This window comes from Macrosteles quadrilineatus, unplaced genomic scaffold (assembly GCF_028750875.1).
Source record: "Macrosteles quadrilineatus isolate MER2022 unplaced genomic scaffold, UCM_ALF_1.0 Scaffold_4__1_contigs__length_99947679, whole genome shotgun sequence".
Taxonomy (NCBI): Eukaryota; Metazoa; Arthropoda; class Insecta; order Hemiptera; family Cicadellidae; genus Macrosteles; species Macrosteles quadrilineatus.
This window is the reverse complement of record NW_026542597.1, coordinates 52315400-52337665: the sequence shown is the minus strand read 5'-3', so window position 1 is coordinate 52337665 and position 22266 is coordinate 52315400. Positions and strand designations below refer to the sequence as shown.

The 22266-nt window shown below is 36.7% G+C and overlaps 1 protein-coding gene across 1 annotated transcript; it reads left to right on the top strand.

Annotated features, from left to right (window-relative positions):
• The first annotated feature begins 306 nt into the window (after positions 1–306).
• Positions 307–21308, top strand: LOC128992926 (polycystic kidney disease protein 1-like 2). The gene is made up of 17 exons (XM_054416670.1): positions 307–336; positions 788–927; positions 2362–2574; positions 6163–6266; positions 6826–6940; positions 7301–7401; positions 7734–7851; positions 8525–8705; positions 9285–9428; positions 10125–10333; positions 11679–11764; positions 14547–14636; positions 14993–15178; positions 15431–15660; positions 18103–18702; positions 19712–19829; positions 21145–21308. Exons 1-17 carry the CDS (start codon positions 307–309, stop codon positions 21306–21308), a joined length of 2829 nt encoding a protein of 942 aa, XP_054272645.1.
• The last annotated feature ends 958 nt before the right edge of the window (positions 21309–22266 follow it).

The window sequence follows — 22266 nt, the reverse complement described above, 5'->3', positions numbered from 1 at the left end:
TTGTGCAGGCACTTGTACTGTCTGTGTTTGATTACTGTCTTCCGGTGTATGGTAATGTTATATCACTGGGAGACATGAGTCGGATGCAGAGGGTGCAAAACATGTGTGTCAGGTACGTCTGCGATCTGCGAAAATTTGATCGAATTTCATCAGACCTCACATCTCTTGGCTTATTGCCTATGGCTGACCTGTGCCTTTTACGTACTTCCTGCATCATCCGGAGGGTACTGTCAGAGGAGATACCTCAGTACCTGAGGGAAAGACTGAGAGCTCGCTCTGAGATGTGATCCCGATGCACACGGCAGGATGACATGCTGGAGATGCCCCGTGTGCGCTGTGAGTCCGACCGTTGTGGGTTTTCTTATTTTGCCCCTAAAATCTGGAATATATTGTCATCCAGGACTGAGCCAGGGGTGTTCGACAGTGAAAAGTCGTTTAAAAAATATATAACAAATGTCTTGAAGAATATGGTAAAATAAAAAGGAATAGAGAACATCTTTTAATTTTTAATTAGCCTAACTTAAGATTTGAAAGTTGCCTTTGTTTTATATTATTTATGTTGACGTGAATTGTTTTGAAAAACATATGTTGTAATATGAAAAAGCTCAAGAATAAAGACGATTTTCATTTCATTCACTTATGTAATCTATTGGTTTTAATAAAGTTTATTCAAAGTTTTTGCAATTTTACTTTCTCATTGTCAGATGTTGGGAATTGCAATAATATATTTTTTTATCAACTGCGGAGTAGAAAAGCTTTAATAATTGATAGCTCACTTTTTTTCTAGAATCACATTCTTCGTAGTCCAAAAAGAAGAGTTTTCAGGAGAAACTCGGATGACTGGTTCCTCATCTTCACACGAACATCACTCAGAGACTTGATGTCAATCTACCTGTGGCACGACAACAGTGGGTCTCATCCTGACTGGTTGGTGGTGATACTTACTATAAGCTTACTCTATAAACTCGATTAATTCTTCATACACTTAGAAATCTTCTCAAGACCTTTTTACCAGGCCTTAGTAATCTACTTCAACCCTCCTCCTCCCCCCCCCCCCCCCCCCGAACACAAGGGTTTCAGATGATCAATGGACAATAATTTGTTTTACCTGATTTTCAAAAGGAGCCAGGTGTTCGGCGGTCTTTGTCCTGTGGTGAAGGGGACGGGAAGTTTCTGTTGCAGACTGGCAGTCAGCGGCGATGGCTACGTGGTCCGTTACCATCTTGTTTTTGCAGTGGAAGAGTTTAGCCGCAATAACGAGTCAATTGTTGTTGTGACGTGTGCCTTTTCTCCGCCGTTTAAACATCCCACCTTACGGTAGTGTTCCTAAGCGAAATGCGATATTGAGTTAGGTGCATAATTTCCGCACTTCATGGACGCCTAGACGTCGAACAATAAGGACGCCTGAGAACGTGGAGCGTGTGAGACGCAATGTCTTTACCAGCCCACGTCGATCAACGAGACGTCGTGCTCAAGCTCTTGGTATGCTTGTCGGAGCCTTTAAAGGATTCTTAACAAAGAACTGAAATTCATGGTGGTCCAGAAGATTCTCCCAACAGACCATCTTTGGGGATCTCTGTTCCCTGGCCGTTTTATTTCCTGTAATGGAGATTTCCATTGGTCTCCTCCCTCACCAAACCTCACGGTATGTGGCTTTTTCTTATGGGGCTATTTTAAAGCAAGGGTCCAAACCCCGGACCATTCAGGACTTGAAGGCAGCAATTCACAACAAAATCACATTAATTCCTGGTGATGTGGGCAGGCAATGCGGAACGTTAAGGACCGACTCCAAGAATGCGTCGCTCAAGAAGGAGGGCATTTGATGTATGTAATTTTTAAAAACTAACTTTACTATTTTTTTTATAAACGTCCATTGTAACTACACATTTTTCACTTTTTTTCAATCCAATACTGTACCATTAAAATTGACAGTTTGACAATTATTTTAAAACCACCCGATCCATCTGCGCCACCCTGTACAACCCACAAGGAACTCTCAGTGGGTTTAATGTTAACAAAATACACTTTAAAATCTTGGTTTGCTTTGTTGTTTCTCGGCTAAGAAAATAAACCTAAAGATTTTCAGACACCAAAGAGACTGAGCAGCTCATTGATCTAGCAATGTTCATAAAACAATTGATTTATAGGACCAGTTATACGTATAGTACTTTTGTTAGGTACTCTCTTCAAACCATAATTGAATGCTTAGTCAGTTTATTAAAGAAAGGATTACTTTTGTTCACTAAATACTTTTGTGGTAAAATTTGAAACAAAAGGATTAACTTAAACGGAGAGTAGGATTTGCCACTACTAACCCTGACTATTGTCATATGAATGCATTGATATCCCTGGTTGTTGCAGGTTCTGCCAGAAGGTGGTGGTATATGATGTGCAGAAAGGTACAGAATACACCTTCATCGTAGAACAGTGGCTGAGTGTACGACCAGGAGAATTCACAGAGACCCTGGTAGTCCCTGCTGGCCGGCAGGAAAAGTTTCAGTGGAATAGAGTCATAATGCACAACATCCTGTACAACCTGCGCGAGAAACACTTGTGGCTCAGTATATACATGAGGTAACAGTAGCAGTAGAGCTTGCAAGGTACAGAAGTACGTTTAACTTAATAAAACTATTGTGGTCTTCCACGTATATGATGTGACATGGCTGTACCTTTGACTATTGATTGGACTAGACATTCCACTAGTTTTTTCAATCAAAATTTGCGTACCATAGTTGAATTGAGCCCCCAACAGGCTGATTTAAATTTCTGATGTCTACAACTTTGAATCAAGTCGAACTGACAGGCGACTTTATTGCAAGGTATAGCATCTTTTTTATAGCATCAACTACCTCAGTAAAAAAAAACTGCAGCAGAAAATAGATAAATTTTTTACTGTACCACACTCTATGAATGGCACATCTAACCATGTTCTTTTTGCATAAAAATTTGCAACAATTGGTCCATGTTGATGGGACGTCTAACTCAGTATCCATCATTGATTATACCCTCTGAGAACGACAATAGTGTTATGAGGTAAGAACATAACCTGACCTTTTTCTGGCTTACCCCTTTACAGGGCTCTTTCACTTAGTAACGTGGAGTTAATTAATGATGGATTATGTTTATTATTTTTTTTTCAGTAACAAATTTTCTAACCATAATTATGAAGCTTCCCCAAGAAGAGTATATTTTTGTGATTGATTTATATCTGAGTGAAGTACAGAGGTAGGAGAGTTCTGCTCTATACTTGAGTGCTAGTGTTTCATGACAGTCACTTAGTTTGTGTTACTTAAATTTAGCTTACTACTGCCGTGGCTCTTGGTCCTCTAGGAGGTACTTTGCCTCGCCAACACACTGCCTCCAGACTGCACAATCCACTGCTTCATCCTCCCTTCTTCCCATTCTTCTCAGGTCTCTTCTCACTTGATCTCTCCACCTCAACTTGGGCCTTCCAGTAGGTCTTCTACCCTCGGGATTGTTGTTTAGGGCGTTTCTTACTAAGGATCCCTCTTCCTTTCTTAACACATGGCCTGCCCATCTCAATCTCCTACTTCTCACCTCAGCCACAATATCTGGGTCCCTGTACAACTCTCTCAACTCCCTGTTGTGCTTAACTCTCCATTCTCCATTTCAAAGGTTGGTCCAAAGATTTTCCTTAGAATATTGTTTTTGAACACTATAAGTTGTTTCTCAGTTCTCTTGCTTATCACCCAATTCTCTGAGCCATAAAGTAATACTGGTCTTATTATAGTTTTGTATATACAGATTTTAGTTTTCTGTGAGAGTAGGCGAGAACTCAACAATTTGTGGCATGCCGATAACCTTTTATGAGCTGCATTTAATCTTAGCTGAATTTCAGAGTCTTCTTCATTATTACTCGTCAGCTTTACTCCTAGGTAAGAGAAATTGTTTACTTTATAAAATTTGTGTCCTTCTATTTCTACATGATTTTTATTATTTAATTGGGTAGCTCTTCCACATTCCATTATCTTGGTTTTGTCTACATTGATACTTAAACCAACTTTTTTAGTGTGGTTTATGAGTTTTGAGACCATAACTTTTAGTTCTTCTTCGTTTTTGGCCACAAGTGCCACATCATCTGCAAATGCCAGGGTATTTATGTTGGTTCCCATAGTAATTCCAGCCTCTAGCTTTTGTAATTCTTGTAGAGAGTCTTTCAGAGCTAGGTTGAATAACAACGGGGACAAACCATCTCCTTGTCTCACACCAGTATTTATATCAAAATCCTCTGAGAATTCTCCATTGACTTTAACCTTGCATTTAGATCCTGAAACAGTTGACTTTGATAGATTTATTAACTTTTTAGGTATTCCATACTTTTCCATTACTTTCCAGAGTTTTCTCCTAGTGATCGAGTCGTACGCTTTGGAGAAGTCAATGAAAAGGCAGAGAAAGGATTTGTTGAGTTCATAATATTTGGCAATTGCCTCTTTCAGTATAAAAATTTGATCCGTGGTTGATCTTCCTCTTGTGAAGCCGGCTTGATGGTCTCCTATGATATTTGATGTATATTTCTCTAGTCTTTTTTGTAAAATCTTTGATAGTACTTTATAGGTGCAGTTGAGGAGGGAAATTCCTCTGTAATTGGTGCATTCTTTTTTGTCTCCTTTCTTGTGAATGGGAATGATAACTGCTTCCTTCCACTCATTCGGAATCAATTCGTTGTCCCAAATATCAATGATCAGTTTGTGGATCTCCCTTGCCAGTTCTGTGCCTCCTGCTTTGATTACTTCCGATGGAATAGAGTCCCCCCCTCTAAGGAATTATTTTTTAATTCCTTGATTGACGTTTCTACTTCTTGAATTGTTGGGTATGGTACCATTGGATCTACATTCTGGTACGCTTCCTCCTCCTCTTCTTCTTGTTCAGACTGTCTTACATTCAAAAGATCTTTGAAATGTTCCTCCCATACTTGTAGTCCTTCTTTGTTCTGCACCACCAGTTGTCCTGATTTGTTTTTAATCCCATATGGCATTGGACTGTAACCCTTCCTAAAAAATCTTATTGATCGGTAGAAGTCTCTACTGTTGTTTGCTGTCTTGTCCTGTTCAGCTTTCTCTAAGATTTGGTTTACCCATTCTCTTTTTTTCCTCCGAAGTACCTTTACTGTCTCTCTTGAGATTTTTGTATAGTTTTCTCTATCTCTTTCTTGTTTCTTATTGAGCCAATAAATTTAGCTTACACAATTAAATAATCCTCCTCATTCTAACGTTTTGTTAAACACACAGATGCCACTCTGGTTGGTCTAATCTGACCTGAATGTTCAATTGGATTCTTTAAACTCTGTTCTATTTCCGATTAACACGTTCGCTACTGAGCGTCGCATATATGAGACCATTGCCACAGACCGAGGAATACATTTGAATCTTGCACATAGATCGGCTGTCACTTGGTTAACAGTACACACAGACCACGGGTGAAAACCTGTAAAACAGTGATAATTTACATTGTAATGTGCTACAGTCGTGTTTTTAAATAATTTATTCTTGTTTTTTTGTATTTTTTATAACCTTTTGTAATGTCGCATATTTGCAACGCCCAGTCTACAGCTAAGACAATAGCGAAAATTATCATAGTTTTCTTGAAATAGACCAAACGTCGCATATATGCGATAGCACATTTTTTTGTGTTTTAAGGTAAAAGTAAGTAAAAAAAAAAACAGATTATTCAAGAACAGTTATAACTGAACAAATATAAAAGCTACAGAAGATAATGCAGCATAAATACTGCATACATACATCCAGTGATGCAGAAAAGTAAAGACCAGTTTTTCCAACTATCATATGACGTCACCAATCATCATATCCACAGACCAAGCGACGCAGTTGTGCGTCAGACATCTCTGCATCACATCACTGCAGGGAATTCAGTTCCTTCAAATAGACCGTTACAAAGATATAAGCATTTTAATAACATTAGAACCCCGACGCAAATATCCATCGTCAGTCTATTTTAATGTGACTAGCCGTCGCATATATGCGACGGCAGTCTATGAGTGGAAACCGGCCGTCGCATATGTGCGTCGCTGGTCCATGCAAATGAAAAATTTTGTACTATTGCAGTAGCGAACGTGTTAACTAGACACATGCATTTTTTCTGCTAAGGATTGTGATTGTTTCTCAAAATTTAACGTTTCCACAGTCATCCAAGAGCGACAGTGACAAAAAGTCAACGAGTGACAATTGCATTCTGTGTTTTCTTAATCACTCTTCTGACGGGCATCATGTTCTATGGAGTAGCCAGAGGTAAGAAGTTATCTCTAGATTTCATATTTCAGTCGCCCTTTATAAGTAAAGGGGAGTCAACTAACATGAATTAGCTAAGATAAAAAAGTTATCCCTCAGTTCAAAGTATGTAAGCCAATCATAAACTTATCACATACTATATAGTTGCCACAGGTAATACGATATCTTTACAATTTGGTTTGTGTACAAGAACAAAATTGCAGGATGTATTTTACCTTTTGATTTAGATGTTATATGGACAAGTAAAAATTATTTAAGAGTTTAGTAACTAGACCTGAACGGTTCTTTGAAATAAGCTAATCATTACAATATACGAGTAATTGAAAGGTATAACTATTAAAACGTAGCATCGACCTGATGTTAGAAAGAATCATTGATTAAGCCCAGCGGCAAAAAGGTTAAGAATAAATCCTTCTGTAGATCAAACTGGCAACTTGCATATTTGCGAGTCAATGTTGCAACAAACAGGCTACCCATACACTACATTTCCCAACTGGAATGAAAGATTTTTGCTATTTTCATACTGTTTTTCATACTGTCATAAGTTGTTGTTTTGTAGATGGTGTTGAGAGTGATGCTCCAGAGTACAAGTTTAAAATGAGAGAGTTTATCATTGCTGTGCAAAGTGTGGTCATCTCCACACTTGCCACAGCTCCTGTCGTTATCTGCTTCAGGTGAGATCACACCTCTATATGTTCTGTTTGTTAGTGCTGATCAAACCTTCCAGTTTCTCTAAAGTCTGTTCTTATATGTAGTTTGTATAGAAATGTTGTTTTTAATTACTGGTAACCATTTCATTCACAAAACATTTGCTTTGATACATGTATGTAATGTAAACCAACAGTATTTAACAATATTGATAATTTCAAGTGCTTTGATCTGTGTTATATTGAATGGTGATAGTCTGTTGGCTAAATGTTATTTAAAATATGCTAATGCTTTTATTTCACATAGAAGGCTTTTATTTTATCTTGTAATTACAATCGCTTACTTTTTATCACTATTTAATATTTTCACTACGGTACAACTTTCAGGAGGAGTCAGATAGTTGCACTTCAACAAAGCGTCAAAGAAGAATCATTAATTGAAATTGAGAGTCTAACAGATTTGACCAGAATTCCAACAGCAAAAGGAGGTAAATATTTGTTTTTAAATATATGGTGAAGTTTAACCTTTTCATAGCTTAGAGTAGAGGTGGGAGGTGGGTTATCCAAAAGTCAGATGGAAAAATATATTTACCATCTTTCATTGAACAGGAATAATGGGCAGGCTGTATTTAGAGTCACCTTGTTTCTATCAAGTCCGTTAGAGCAAAAAGATGGATTTCCAAAGAGCCAGAATCAATTTTGAGCTTGGTAATTTCTTTAAGACAGCTTTAGAGCCAGAAGTAATAAGAAAATCAAATGTGTATCAAGAAGTAAAATGTTGTTTATTAGGAAGAAGAACAAACGCTATATGTGCTTTCAGCTTGCTTTAGAAACTTGATGAGCAAAATGGTGAGGGGAAAACCTCTGATCCCGGTAGTGGTTGGTAAAGAAACTGCCAAGTCTGTGATCGTAAGAAGAAGATGGGCAATATGTGGATGGTAAGTCTTTTTACTGTAGGCCTGCCTTAAGTGTGATGCATCTTAAATAATTAATTTAGTGCTTGGAAAGGAAACCCTACCACTAAAAATGTCCATGGAGGAAATCAAGGTGTCCTAAAGGGAATTTACATTAAACGTTAGCACTCGGTAATCTCTGTGAAACATTAAGTAATTTTGGAAATACTTACTTAAAGACTTTTTGAATAATGTGTCTTGTATTCTATGGCTGATATAAATCCTTTGGTTGCCTTGAACCATCACTTCACTATTGATTTACTTTGAATAAGATGTTGGTGATTGAAATGCAAAAATTATATCCATTCAGGCAAAGGCATATGGTCATTTCTTAAAATTTAGTACAAAAATAAACACACCAAATAAAGAAATAAATTCATTTCACCATTAAATCAACCCGGTACACGTTTTGTCAGTAATCACATACAGACACAAGACCTGTACAACGAAAAGACGACAGATTGCTTTGAACAAAACACATCTTGGAGTGTTGTTCCAAACCAGAGCCAAGTAGGTTATGCAGAATCTCTCAAAACTGTCACACTCTACTAGTAGTTTTAGGATGATATTGTTTCCTAAAGGATAATTTGGCAATATAATAATGTCAGTTTGTTCCTTAATCACTTTTACCATTGAAATTCTGGTCATGTGTTTGCAGGGTGATGTCTCAGATGGTTGTGTGGGGCAGTGGATACATGATCATCCTGTATGGACTGAGACTAGGCAGAGTAATCAGTGAACTGTGGCTTACTTCCGCAGGGCTGAGTATCAGTGTTGGAGCACTTTTAAACTCACCTGTCAAAATTATCATTGTTTCAATGATACTGTCCTTGTTTGGGGTAAGTTTAAAATGAGAGTTCATATGTAACACAGTAAAACCCCTTTTAGCCGCAACTTGGTAAACCGAAACACTGTTTAACCAAAACTATGATAACAATTTCATATAAATTTGAAAATTAGCAAGAAAACAGGATTTTTTATGAAGGATAGTTGGCCCAGCTTGGCCTGGGATATTGTATTGCATTGGAGGGATGGAGACATGGTCCCACTTACTAGGTAAGCCTATGCTCAAGTCCTTGACCAGGTCCGGAAGCTTTGCCCAATGTTAGTGCCCAGTTCGTCACCTAGTTGCTTTTGCCCAAATAGGGCACTTTTCCTAGCCCCAAGTCTTTAGTAGTGCTTTGCAGTCTCATCAGACTGGTTTCAAAATCGACACTCCTTGTTGTCATTGATGATTCCTAGAGTTTGAAGGTGAAAGGGCTGAAATACCATCGTGTCTTGACTCTCATCAGACCTACGGGATAACATCTGGCCTTCTTTCAAGGTACTTCTGCCAAGGGTGGAGTGATCTTTGTACTTCTAGATCACTTGGCCACCCTCGTCCCGACATCTGCATTACTTTTGTGAACTTTTTCTAGGAAATGTACAACGTAACAACGTATGAATACAATGCTAACAGACCTTTGAAGGAGGAACTGGTTGGAAATGCAAAGTATCTTGAGAGTCTGCTCAAGTTAAGATCTTCAAGCATGTATAAACCACTGCAGACTGAACAGATTGCTGTAAGTAAAAGATGGGAAGCGTTTCCCATATAGTGTGCCATTTCAGTAGTTTTAATAGTAAAACCTAAAGGACAACCATAATTTCTCTTTTTATGATCCCTAGAGGCCATAAATTCCATTTGTTCACATTTTTGCAAAGTTTATGTACATGTCTGTAGGCAATTTAATCCATTTAAAAAAATTTCAACTTTAAAGATATACCAAATGGATTAACACCTAGTTGTATGAGTTTCTGGACCCAATAAGTTATTGGAGGCAAACTGACCCCTTTCCAGAGTTTACCATCTTAGGGTCAATGTTGAATTTTGTTTTTGGATTGGCAAAGATAGTGGACAACATTTCAGAATATGTTACAGCAAACCATCTTCTCTTCTGGGCAAACTAAAGTTTAACTGAAGCAATTGTAGTTTTAGATGAATTGCAGCTTGCCTCAAAGATGGATTCCTGTAATACATCTGTAACGTTGGCCAATCTTTGCCAGCTTAATAGCCCAGGCATCTCCCAAAAACCATGTATGTCCAGCTACGTTGACAGTCTAGCTACGTTAACCGTGGAAGAGCCTACCGTCAATAACTTAGGACACATTCAATTAATACCGAGTTTATTTGATTTTAGGCTAAAGTGTATGAATTTATTTTCTGAAACAAATTCACTGCTAAGAACTATGTTTGAACTAAAAGACTTTCAATTCTGTAGGAGTACCGCAAGGCAGCGCTGAGGCACCTGAAGATTGTTGAGCGTACAGATTTCCTCTTGTCTGTTGTGTTGCTGTTGACTCTCCTGTACATGAGTGGAAGTCCGGGGGAAGAGAGAGGTTACTACATCACATCCCACATCAGACACAGTCTGGTTGTCAGCCATGGACCACTGGCAGTCCCTCTGGAAAACGTCATCAATATGAAAAAGTATAGTAAATATTTAAATGTCAATTTTATTTTTGATAGTTTTTACTTTGGTGTTAGTTACCAATCATATGGCTGTATAATTCTTTGCAAAGAAAAAGATCTGCAGAATTGTTGGTTCTGATATTATAAAGACAAATTCATTTCTCTATTTCAAGTTGTATTTCTAATTCAAGTTAGTGTTGCTTAAGGGGGTTCCACCCACCGGCTGGTTACCACGTAAACATGGTCCTACAAAAAAAACCTCCGTGGCAGTATTCATGTGTTAATCAAGTTGAAATAAAATGTAAAATATTCACAACAATCCAAACTATGCCCTGGATGAACTGAAACTTCGTAATTGTTTCTTTAAGTATTTACAAAATCGTTTTGAAAATCCGTAAATTAGTCTTTTTACATGTGATTTTAGCTTCTAAATAATAGTTAAACATTAATCCATTGCAATCTCTGATATTTTAAGAGCACAAAAATCACACAATCATTGGAAACAAATTAGTTTTAGAGTGTTGAGAGCTTGTACCGTAGAGGCGTGTTTAGCAGCCATCTTGAATTGACCGGGTAGAACCCTCCTAATATGGGTTGTAGAGTTGCTAACCCACCTAGCAAAGCACAACTGTTTACTACACTCACTGTCTGAGTGTCTGCCCCCACTAGATGTCAGTGTCCCCACTTGGACTTCTAGGAGTTACACCTTCCACCTACCCACATTGTGTTTAATTCATAGTTGGTCCTAAGGAACACAATTCCAAAAAGAGGTTAATGTCGGAATTGATAACTTATCAGTTGTGTAGTTGCCAAAGGCATGACACAAGTTTGATTGGTCTTCTCATGCCAATTTACCCTCCGTGAAAAATATTTTGGCAACAGAGTGAGTTCCAGTTTTGTTCACTAACTCTGTATGTGATATGATATACAAATGCACAAATACACACACAAAGTTGGACATGACATGGTCAAGTAAGAAGAAGCAGGGAACTTGTTTTTAAAAGTAAGAAATAAAGGATTGGGTATGACCACTACTGACTTCTATCTTTGACTATTGCTACAATCAGACATTCCATCTTCATTCAAAGTTCTTGTAAGTTTTTTAATAAAGATCCTCTTAGATGATATGAGCCACCAACAGATTTTGCTGATGTAAAATTACTGATTTCTTTCTTAACACACAAACTTTTCTACCCCCGTCAACCCAATGGACCAACTTTATTGTGAGCTGTTACCTATGACCCATAAACTCCAGCAACAGCAAAAAGCAGATAGAAAATATAATTTTAGTCACTATAGATCATTCTGTGTCAAACATCATGACTGATAAAGAGCTAACTTAACTAGTACATGAATGTTACAGACTTACAGACTATCTAATCAGTAAACTATTTCCTGGTTTATACAAAGAAAAATGGTACAATAAAAGAACCAAACTAACATCACCTGGTGAGTACTATGGTAGTTTTTAATTTTTAAATGAATTAAAATAAATTATATTTTAACTGATTGTTCATCAGCTTTACACAAATCATTATATCAACAGAGTACATACAGTGTGTAAAAAATGTCTCCCCCCCCCTATTTATTTTTTTTATTTTTTAAAATAATGAAATATCGTTTGGGGAGTGATAGTAACATAACGTGAAGTTTCTTTTGACATAGTTAAAATTTTTGAATTCCCCCCCTAAATGGGGGGTAAGGGGGGTAACTCAAAATTTTTAAATGTAAACCCCTAGCTTGTGACACCTCATTTGAAAGAGCATTAAAAAACTAGGTAAATGGTGAAAACTAGAAATTTCTATCTAATTTCTAACCGGAATTACAGCCAAAAACGCTCAAAATTACAATATTTTTGGGAAACTCAAAATTGTAATTATTGCATACACCCTTTGAGTGACCCCTCATTTGAAAGAGCAATAAAAATCAGGCTTATGTTATTAAATTAAAAAACTGTTACTTCCTACAGCCAAAAATTTCTACAGCTAATAAATTATTATTTTAATAAAATCTTTTATTTCTTTATTATTGCAAAAGTGCAAAATAACATCTTTTGAAAAAAAGTGAAAATGAAATGTATTGGTTATCCACAACAGAGCAAGTACAAACTAAAAATTTAAGGTTATTACAATAAGAAATTTTCGTGAACATGAGTTTGTTTCATTAGATGACCTTTGCTCAGCCGGTTTTCCCTGTTTGCCCTGGCATGGGTTTCCTCAACTCATTCTGTCAATGAGCTGTTACAGACAGGTCTAGGTCAGTACTGCAGCATAAATTCAATTTCTATTTAATAATAACAATTATGTAACTATTTGATAACTGTAAAGACTTTTTTGTTCATTAAAATTCTCTAAGGTTAATAATTAATTGTTAGTTTGTTGCTATTTAGTTAGTCAGGTTTTTTAATTTAGTTTCTTTATTCAATAGTTAGTTTTTTGTTAAAAGTTTATTAGAAATTTTTAATAATGGCTCGAAGCAAAGACGATAAGGTGGAAATGGTTTTAACTTTTGGTGCCTCGAATGAAAACTACCACGAGACAGAAAGGAGATTCAACGAAGCACATCCTGATCGACCAGTGTGTCGAAAATATTTGAGGGAACTAATTGGCAAGTTCAGACGAACTGGATCCGTAGCTAATGCTCCAAAATCAGGCCGAACATCTTTAGACGAAGAAACACAATTTGAAGTTGTGGCAGAATTTGTAGAGGATCCTCAGCAGTCGACTCGATCAGTTGCTACACTGTGTGACTTATCCCATCAAACAGTTCGAAATATTTTAAAGAAAAATAAATTTCACGCTTATAAATTTAAACTTGTCCATGCATTAAACGACGATGATCCAGACCGTCGACTTCAATTTTGCGAAGAAATGGAAGAACTAATCAAAGCTAATCCACATTTCGTGTATAATGTAGCTTTTTCAGACGAATGCACTTTTTTTGTTAATGGAACTGTCAATAAACATAACTGCAGATACTGGGATACTGCAAACCCCCATGTTTACCGAGAATCCTCAACGCAGTACCGTACCCAGAAAAATTAAATGTATGGGCTGGGATGTTGGGTAATCATATCCTAGGACCATTTTTCATCGATGGCAACCTCAATGGAGAACATTATTTGCAAATGCTTCAAGAGTCGGTTTTTCCAGCCATAGTGGAAGTTATTGCACAACATCCACATGAGTTTGATGAAGATATTGTTCACTTCCAGCAGGATGGCGCTCCCCCTCATTTTCATCGACAGGTCCGAGCATTTCTAAATACACAACTGAATGGTCAGTGGATTGGCAGGCGTGGCCGGATAGAATGGCCAGCACGGTCCCCCGATCTAACACCTTTGGATTTTTTTCTATGGGGGTTTATTAAATCGACAATTTAAAAACTCCCGTACAGAATATTGAAGACTTGAGACACAGGATTGTTGAAGCCTGCAGAAAAATCACTGAGGAAACATTCCATAACGTGAGGGAAGAGTTCACGTCTCGTTTATTTTACTGTCAGGAAGTAGGAGGACTTCAGTTTGAACATTTGCTGTGAATTTATTTGGTGAACACAACATCGCTACTGTTATTTCGCACTTAAGGTTAGTTTGTTTGTAAAAATCATAAAAAACCATCTAATTACCTGTTAGAAATTATTAATCCTTATCATTGGCCTGATTTTTATTTATCTTTCAAATGAGGGATCACTCAAAGGGTGTATGCAATAATTACATTTTTGAGTTTCCCAAAAATATCGTATTTTGAGCGTTTTTGGCTGTAATTCCGGTTAGAAATTAGATAGAAATTTCTAGTTTTCACCATTTACCTAGTTTTTTAATGCTCTTTCAAATGAGGTGTCACAAGCTAGGGGTTTACATTTAAAAATTTTGAGTTACCCCCCTTACCCCCCATTTAGGGGGGGAATTCAAAATTTTTAACTATGTCAAAAGAAACTTCACGTTATGTTACTATCACTCCCCAAACGATATTTCATTATTTTAAAAAATAAAAAAAATAAATAGGGGGGGGGAGACATTTTTTACACACTGTATGTATTACTGGATATTTTTTTTAATTTGAGGATTCTTTAATTATCAAGTCTAACCATGTGAATTTTATTGAGCTCGCACTGTTTTAAGACGTATCACATTGTTTAATGTGTTTTGTTGGTAAAAATTATGTGATAAAATTGCACTCCGCTTTAATATTGGAGTAACCAATTTTACAACTAAACTCTATCTTTACAGCGGAATCCTTGCCAAAGATGGGCTGGTTTTCAGACACTGTGCATCGTATGGTTGGAATCCCAAGGATGAGACAGCTACGAGTAACCTTTGGTAGGTTTTTAATATTTCTTATGTCAAAGAAATCTTATGGTTATAAGGCACATTCCAAAAACTACAATTTTATTATCATTATACTCAACAATATAGTTGAACCAGAGATTAATCAACCAATTCAACATTCAAAAACCTAGCTTTTTGTCTTTGATAACCTCATGACAAACATTATTTATATATAGTTGGTTTTTATGTTAAAGTCTACAATATGGAACCTGCCTTCTGGATTAAGGCCTGGGCCAGTTCTAGGAAGACGAAGGGGTGAGGAGACATCGTACAGGCTATTTACATATTATTATACATTTTTGGCGTAATTGTACTTTGACTTTTTACAGTTAGTGGTTGTATTTCAGACAACTGCACATGGGTTGACTACTTCAATGTCAGCAATGCAGTGTGTGTTTTTGGCTTAAGAGCAAGCACAGAGGACTCCCAGAGATACGGACTACACTGGGGTAAGACCAGCAAGGATATAAACATGCCACTCCTGGCTCCTTGGACTTATCAACATGATGGGGAGCATACAACTAAAGTTTACGGTAAGGAAGTGAATGTTTTAATTATTTTTTCAATGAATTGGCTTGGTTGAATCAATGAGACACAAATCTTAAAAGGAGCCGACGATCTGGTAGGTTCGGTCTAGATGACTTTGGTTTGGGTTCTAGTATGTTGACATGGATTAAGATTAAGAAACCATATAGATTTGATCACGTGTACCAATAGTACAAGAGTAATGTATTTTGAAAATCAACTTACGCAGTGTATTGATTCAGTTTAATATTGTTTTTTAGGAGATTCAGGTGTTCCCTACCACACTGGAGGATATGTAGTGGATCTGTACGAGACCCAAGACAAGTGCAACAATGAGATATCCGACCTGGTAGACCTGGAGTGGTGGGACGTGAGGACGAGAGCCTTCATTGTTGAACTGACTTTGTACAACCCCAACACGGATATGTACAGTCTGGTCACATTGATAACAGAGCACCTGCCTAGTGGAGCGTTTACCAATCGGATACATGTAAGTGCAACATAAAAATAATGTTACAACTACTTTAGCGATTGGTTCATGTTCCCAGAAAATATTGTAAGGATGACGGAATATTTGAAAAAAGAGAGGCATGATGTTTAAGAAGCTTTTTTGGAGTGTTTTAGTTTTTAACTTTTTGGGCAGAGAATCATTATTTGTTGCTGTTGATATGAAATTATTGCAACTGGTCAATATATTAATGTAGGTAAATTAGCCAAACTTCTTTTCCTGTTAACTTTACATAAAAATGATTCTGAAATGCCATGGAATAGTTACATAGAATTTTTCCTCAACACTAATATTTGATGGCAATGTGTAACATACTAATTAATTGTGTAAAGTAATTTAATAAAAAAAAAACTAAATGCCCACTTTTGTATGGCTAAAAAAGATCTTCAATTGGGTTCCAGGTTAAAAAAATTAAATCACTCTAATATTTGATATTTTGACAAGGTGGTCATTTCCGGCCGCCATCTTGGATCCGCCATATTGGATGAAAAAATTTTTTTTTAAAAGTAAAGGTGGGGTTGTGACCCAATATTTCGAACTAGATTTTTACCCTGATTACAATGCCACAAACAGTTTTTAAAAATCTTGATTCATTCCAATGTTATGGGGGCTTTTTAAAACTTTATTTTTACATTGTCGACCTATTTTCACTTGGTTATGACTGATGTATTTGTTTCGGCGGCCATCTTGGATCCACCATTTTGAAATGTGATAAATTATTTTAAATGTGAAGAGGGTGTTGTGGCCCATTTTGAGCACTATTTTGAGATTATGGTCTTAGTTTGTACATGCACAATGTTAAAATGGGGTAAAAATAAAGTTTTAAAAATCCCCCATAACTTTGGAATAAATCAAGATTTCTAAAAACTGTTTGTGGCATTGTAATCAGGGTAAAAATCTAGTTCGAAATATTGGGTCACAACCCCACCTTTACCTTTGAAAAAAAAATATTTTGCATCCAATATGGCGGATCCAAGATGGCGGCCGGAAATGACCACCTTGTCAAAATGAAGTATTTACTAGGTACCCAACAATGTTTGGAAGTGGTCTTGGATTGATATTCGAAAAAATGTAGAAAAAAGTTGGGGGGGACAATTAAAACTCACCCTGTATAATGGGTGGTTGGGATATGAATCCTAGAATTTTCGGAACCTCAGACAAAAATATTAGACCTAAAATTTCATAGGGTGTCTTACTCTCATCACACGTTATTAGATAAACCTCTGGATGGCCATCATTGAATAAACCACTATCTAATCATTCATAATCCATTTAAGGACAGGATCTATGTTGTTACCAATTTTAGTAAAATTTCCCAACTTTAACTATAATACTTTTTTAATGAAATGGCGACCATACAAAGTAGGTAACAATCAATTGCCGTTATTGATTAATAATAAAAAACATCATACGCAGAATTTTGTGTTTTCCAAACTAACTACAGGTGCATTTTTGTATAGCATGCGTCGTTTAGGAGTTGTAAGCCGAAAACTGGTCAAATAATCAACCTTTTGGCCATGTTATTGAAAATATCCCAACTTTGAAAAGCTACAGTGGCTAAACGGCACGGCCGATTTTGACGTAATTAACATCAATCGACGCGGAATTTAATGCACTAAAAGACACCTTTGAACAACATTTTCCTTAGGATTCGTTATTTAGGAGTTTTACGCGAAAAACTGAAAAAAGTGCAAAATTTTCATAGTTTTTCGACTCCCAAAACTTAAGCAGACGTCAGAATCCGTCGCAAACTCACAGGGGTATTATTTGGGACCCCCAAAAGGTATTAAAACACTTTCCAGCTTTAGACGATTTTTTGGGGAGCACACCCTATTTTTGATCTAATTTGCCTGGACTAATGGCTAAAAAAGATCTTCAATTGGGTTCCAGTTTAAAAAAATTAAATCACTCAAAGATATAACAAACAGGCCTAGATGGATTTAGTGTCTGTAAAGATTCAAAGGACCTAAACCAGAGTTTATGGATTTCCCCAAATCAACATGAGGGAATTATTAGTATAATTTTTATAATGGTTAATTTAATTTCATCAAGTATTTTAAAAAAATATATTACTTTTGGGTAGTAAAGATATAGAAATTTCTATTTTGATGAAGTTTTAAAGGTAACTTCCTAAATTCAATTTACAAAATTGATATTTTTTAATTAAATTATTAAAACTTATTTATTATGGGTTTGTTTACATGTATATATTTTCTCGGCATCTAGATAGGAATCTATATTATAACAAATGCTGTCTTGAACTACACTAAAAGTTTACACAAATCTCAAAATGAATAATATTAAGTACTATCTCAGAGTAGCCTAATTACTCTGAGGTACTATACATAATGAGTTTTAAAAAAAGTCAATGGATATGATTGTATTAAACTTATTGAAATACTAACTATTTGTTGAATGTTTCAGGTTACGTTAATTCACCTTGGTACTAACCTATTTTGGACAACTCTTTACCTCGGTATTCTTATTTTATTCAACATCAACTTATTCCTCGAAATCAACAGAAGAGGAGTTATATTAAGTTTGTCGAGAGGTTGGGGTTGCTACGAGATTCTGTTTGTCGGTGTCAGTGACGCTGCAATTATATTCCAATTGTTGAAAACAATCAAAATGTCAACAGCTGTCAGTGTGTTTCAAGATACTGGTAGCAGTGGATTCTTTTTCTTTCCTCAACTTGTCTGGTACGAGAAAACCGCTATTAATGTTTGGATTACAGTTTTATGTCTCACCCCCATTCGGTTGCTTAAGTTTAAGCCCTTTGTATCCGCTCTTAAAACAGTGCTTTTCTCGTTATACAGAACAAAAAAGCTTTTATTAGGCGTGTCCTCTCTGATTCTGTTTTCAATTCTTATCCAAAATTATATGATAAATTCAAAAATTTCCCCAGAAACATTACCTTTTGCAACGGATTCCAAGTTTTACATTGGGAGTAAAAAAGAGTCTGTTGACAGTTCACCTGGTTATCATCAATTTGTAACATCCCTGTTGCACTCAATTGTTTCTGGAGTAGCAATTGTTCTTTTTAAAGTATTATTAGTTAATGCATATAAGAAGTAAACTCATAAGTATATGTACTCAAGTATTGTGTATTATAACAAATAAATCTGTACAAACACAACTTAAATTATTCATTTAGGTCTACATTGGCTAAATTAACTTTTGTCCATATTGGCTTCTATGATTCCATCCAAATCCAGGATATCTCCTCCTGTGGTCATGTAGACAACATCATCGTCTACTGCAATCACGGTCAAATCCCTTATACCTCCCGTGGTGATGGAAACATCATCTTTTTCCGCAGCAAAATCCCAAATACCACCCGTGGAAAAATAAACATCAACAGTCTTCTGCGACAGCGACAAAATTTTGAGTTTCTTGCACAGTCAAGGTAACATTAATATCGTCTTTCACTATCGCAGCAAAATCGTGAACGTCTCCCGCGGTTGTGTGTACATCATTCTCGTCTTCTGCAATTGCGACAAAATGTTGAATGTCTCCCACACCCACAGAGACATCGTCATTGTCACCTGTTGGGAAATGTGTTCTATTCGACATCAGCAGTCTCAGCAAAAGCATGAATCTTTAAATCGCATGGGCGTGATCCTCAGTCTGGATGATATCACGTTCCTAAAAGCTCTGCTTGAGCTTGATTTTCTGACTTTGTGCTGGTTATATCTCTCAAGCTTGTAGTCCAAGCTCGGCTCGGCTCAAAAACTGATATTCTCTAATACAAATTATAGGAAAAAATAAAAATTAATTTTCTTTATTTGTGTTTTGTTATACAAGTATACATAAAATAACACAACAGAACACTTCATACTTTCAAAATATTTTCTTTACTCGTTTTTAAATATGCGGATATATCCGCTACCCGTCCGCGGATGAGTAGAAAAGCAGCGGATATATCCGCCACCCGTCTTTGAAGATATGACCATGACAAGGTTAGGCAATAAATAAAGAACAATAAATAAATAAAATAAAGACAATGTAGTGTTGAGCACGAAACGTCGAGAAGGGAAGCGTAGGAGAGGTGGGTGGTGCGAGAGGAGAGGTTGAGGAGAGGGAGAGGGTAGGGGAGAGGGGGAGTACGGGTGAGAGCGCTGCCATGGAGAGAGCAGGAAAGTGGCGCCTTGGTACCGCGAAACATCTGGTTACTGCTCAAGCACCTGCCAGTCTGTCTGAAAAGAAGGCTAATATATCCACTTCCCATCCGGAACATAAAAAACCATAAGCGGATATATCCGTCACCCGTCCTGTATCGCCAAAGACTTTGGCGGATATATCCGTTACACGTCCGGGAAGGGTTAAACGTGCACGCGGGGGTATGACATACCCCCACCTATGGTAATTTTGTCATAATTTTACAAGTATGGTGGCAACCCTGATGAGCATAACAGTAGCTTCCTTTTATAGCATATGCTATCATCTGGCCGCAGGGTTGTTAGTCTTGACCGAGTCATTGACCTATTATCACCCCCCTGGGTCTTCCATACCACCCCCACGTGCGTGCTTGTGTTACCAATACAGTGTTATATTGGGGGGTCTAGTGTACCCCCGTGCGCGTAGTAGTGTCTCAGATTTATTATCATAATTAGTATTAATAACTTTATTATTTATAATTTTGATAGTTTTGAAAGCTTGCAAAAAAAACTTAGTATCTGTAAACCAATTGGATGGCAATTTCCATCCATAGAGTCCACTGATCTAGCCTCCCAATAAAAATATGCGGTGTACCGTGTGCCTTGGTAAAAACATACGCCTAGACCAAATTTAAGTGTAAAACCTTAAAAAAACTAATGTACCAGGGACAAATGTAAAATATTTGAGAAGTGTGTTTAAAAGGACTTCTAAACCAACCACTGGACGAGGATTTTTAAAGAAAAACACACATTACCAATACAATGAAAGTGTTGAATTTCTTTTATTTTTGTTCATTGTTTTCTACAAACCGGGAAATATATTAATTAATTGAATTCATGAAATATTTACTGCTTCCATGGATTTTTACAAGTATTAAACTTTTGTATAGTTAAAAATATTATTGGTTTCCAATAAAAACATGTTTATAACTACGATTTTCCCATCTTTAACATCATTATTACACTACATTTCATCATGAAAAAATTAAGGGTTTAATTTAAACTATTGTTTTCAAAATAGTGGATATGGTAGGATCATTAAATAAAATTTATGTAAAAATATGAGATAATGAATATACAGGGTGATTGGTACTCAGTGTGACAAAATTTTTTGGTGTAAGTACAAAGTAAACGAAGTGTGATGATGCATAGGTTCCAAGTTTAAAAATTAGCTTCCCAAAGAATTATTTTAAGTTTTTTTTCAAAAATAACCATGTTTTTAAACTACTTTAGGGCTTAGTACATCAATTTCTCAATTACCTGTAAATGGATTTGAGTAAATTATGTCATTTTCGTGATTATCTTCAAGTGGGAGTGTGGGAGAGGTGCGTGGAGGGCTGGAGAGGGGGAGGCACGGGAGAGAAGTGGGAGCGTAGGAGAGGTGCATGGAGGGCTGGAGAGGGGGAGGCACGGGAGAGAAGTGGGAGTGTGGGAGAAGGCATAGCCATGGAGAGACCAGGAAAGTGGAGCTGATATATCCGCTTCCCGTCCGGAACATCAAAACCATAAGCGGATATATACGCCACCTGTCTTTTATCGCCAAAGTCTTAGGCAGATATATCCGTCACCCGTCCGGGAAGGGTGAAGCAAAACTTGTATTTTTCTTTCAGTTTAAACAGTAAAAACAGTAAAAGTTCCCTGTTTTCTAGTATCCAAACCACTAAAACAAACAAAAGCATATCTAAACCTCAATAGTGTAGCATATGGTTGGAAAGCTTATACAATGCCGCAGTTTTTAACATATTTGGCCACCTTCTTGTATACAGGGTATAGAAAAATGCAATAGAACAATGTTTTATTTTTTTTATTTTTATCAAACACCTAAATTTTTATCTTCGGAAGGCTATGCTGTCTACTAGTTGGTAAAGATCACTACTTGGACTATAACATTTTGCTGATAAAAATTCTGAATTCACTTACCAATGAAAGTGAATCAGGATTCAAATTTCAATTTTCGAACAAACATTTTTCCAATGGATCTATTAGCGAGACTTATATAATAATTATCTTATATATAATTATAACGACCATAATAATCTTTAAACTAAAATGAAATAGGTATTTACAATAAAGGGTAATCACATATATTAATATATATTTTAAATTGAATTATAAAACAAGAACAAGCGGAAGTCCAATTCAAATCAATCCAATGTCCAATTCAGATGATCACAGGAGAAGACGAGCAGGAATAGTGGTCGTCTATGGATTAGTCGACGTAGCGTCGTGACCTATTCCGTTAAGCAGGTAGTCAGCCGTTGGATGTAGGGGCAGAGGATTTTCGGAACTCAGGTAGCGCCAGCGCCTGCAAAGGTGGGATACTGACAGAGCAGCAACTACGTGTGGGCAGGACTGCGGGGAATGTTGTCTTCCATGGAGGAATGGTAGACCTGCTTCCGGTTGGTTGTTGGAGTGAGTGTAGTGTCCCCCC

What these genes read in the sequence shown, in the direction of transcription:
- LOC128992926 (XM_054416670.1), top strand. Translation starts at nt 307, where the DNA reads ATGACATGCTGGAGATGCCCCGTGTGCGCT. An exon ending in CCTGTCGTTATCTGCTTCAG is followed by an intron (nt 6,941 to 7,300) that starts GTGAGATCACAC and finishes TACAACTTTCAG; the next exon opens with GAGGAGTCAGATAGTTGCAC. An exon ending in TGCAGACTGAACAGATTGCT is followed by an intron (nt 9,429 to 10,124) that starts GTAAGTAAAAGA and finishes TCAATTCTGTAG; the next exon opens with GAGTACCGCAAGGCAGCGCT.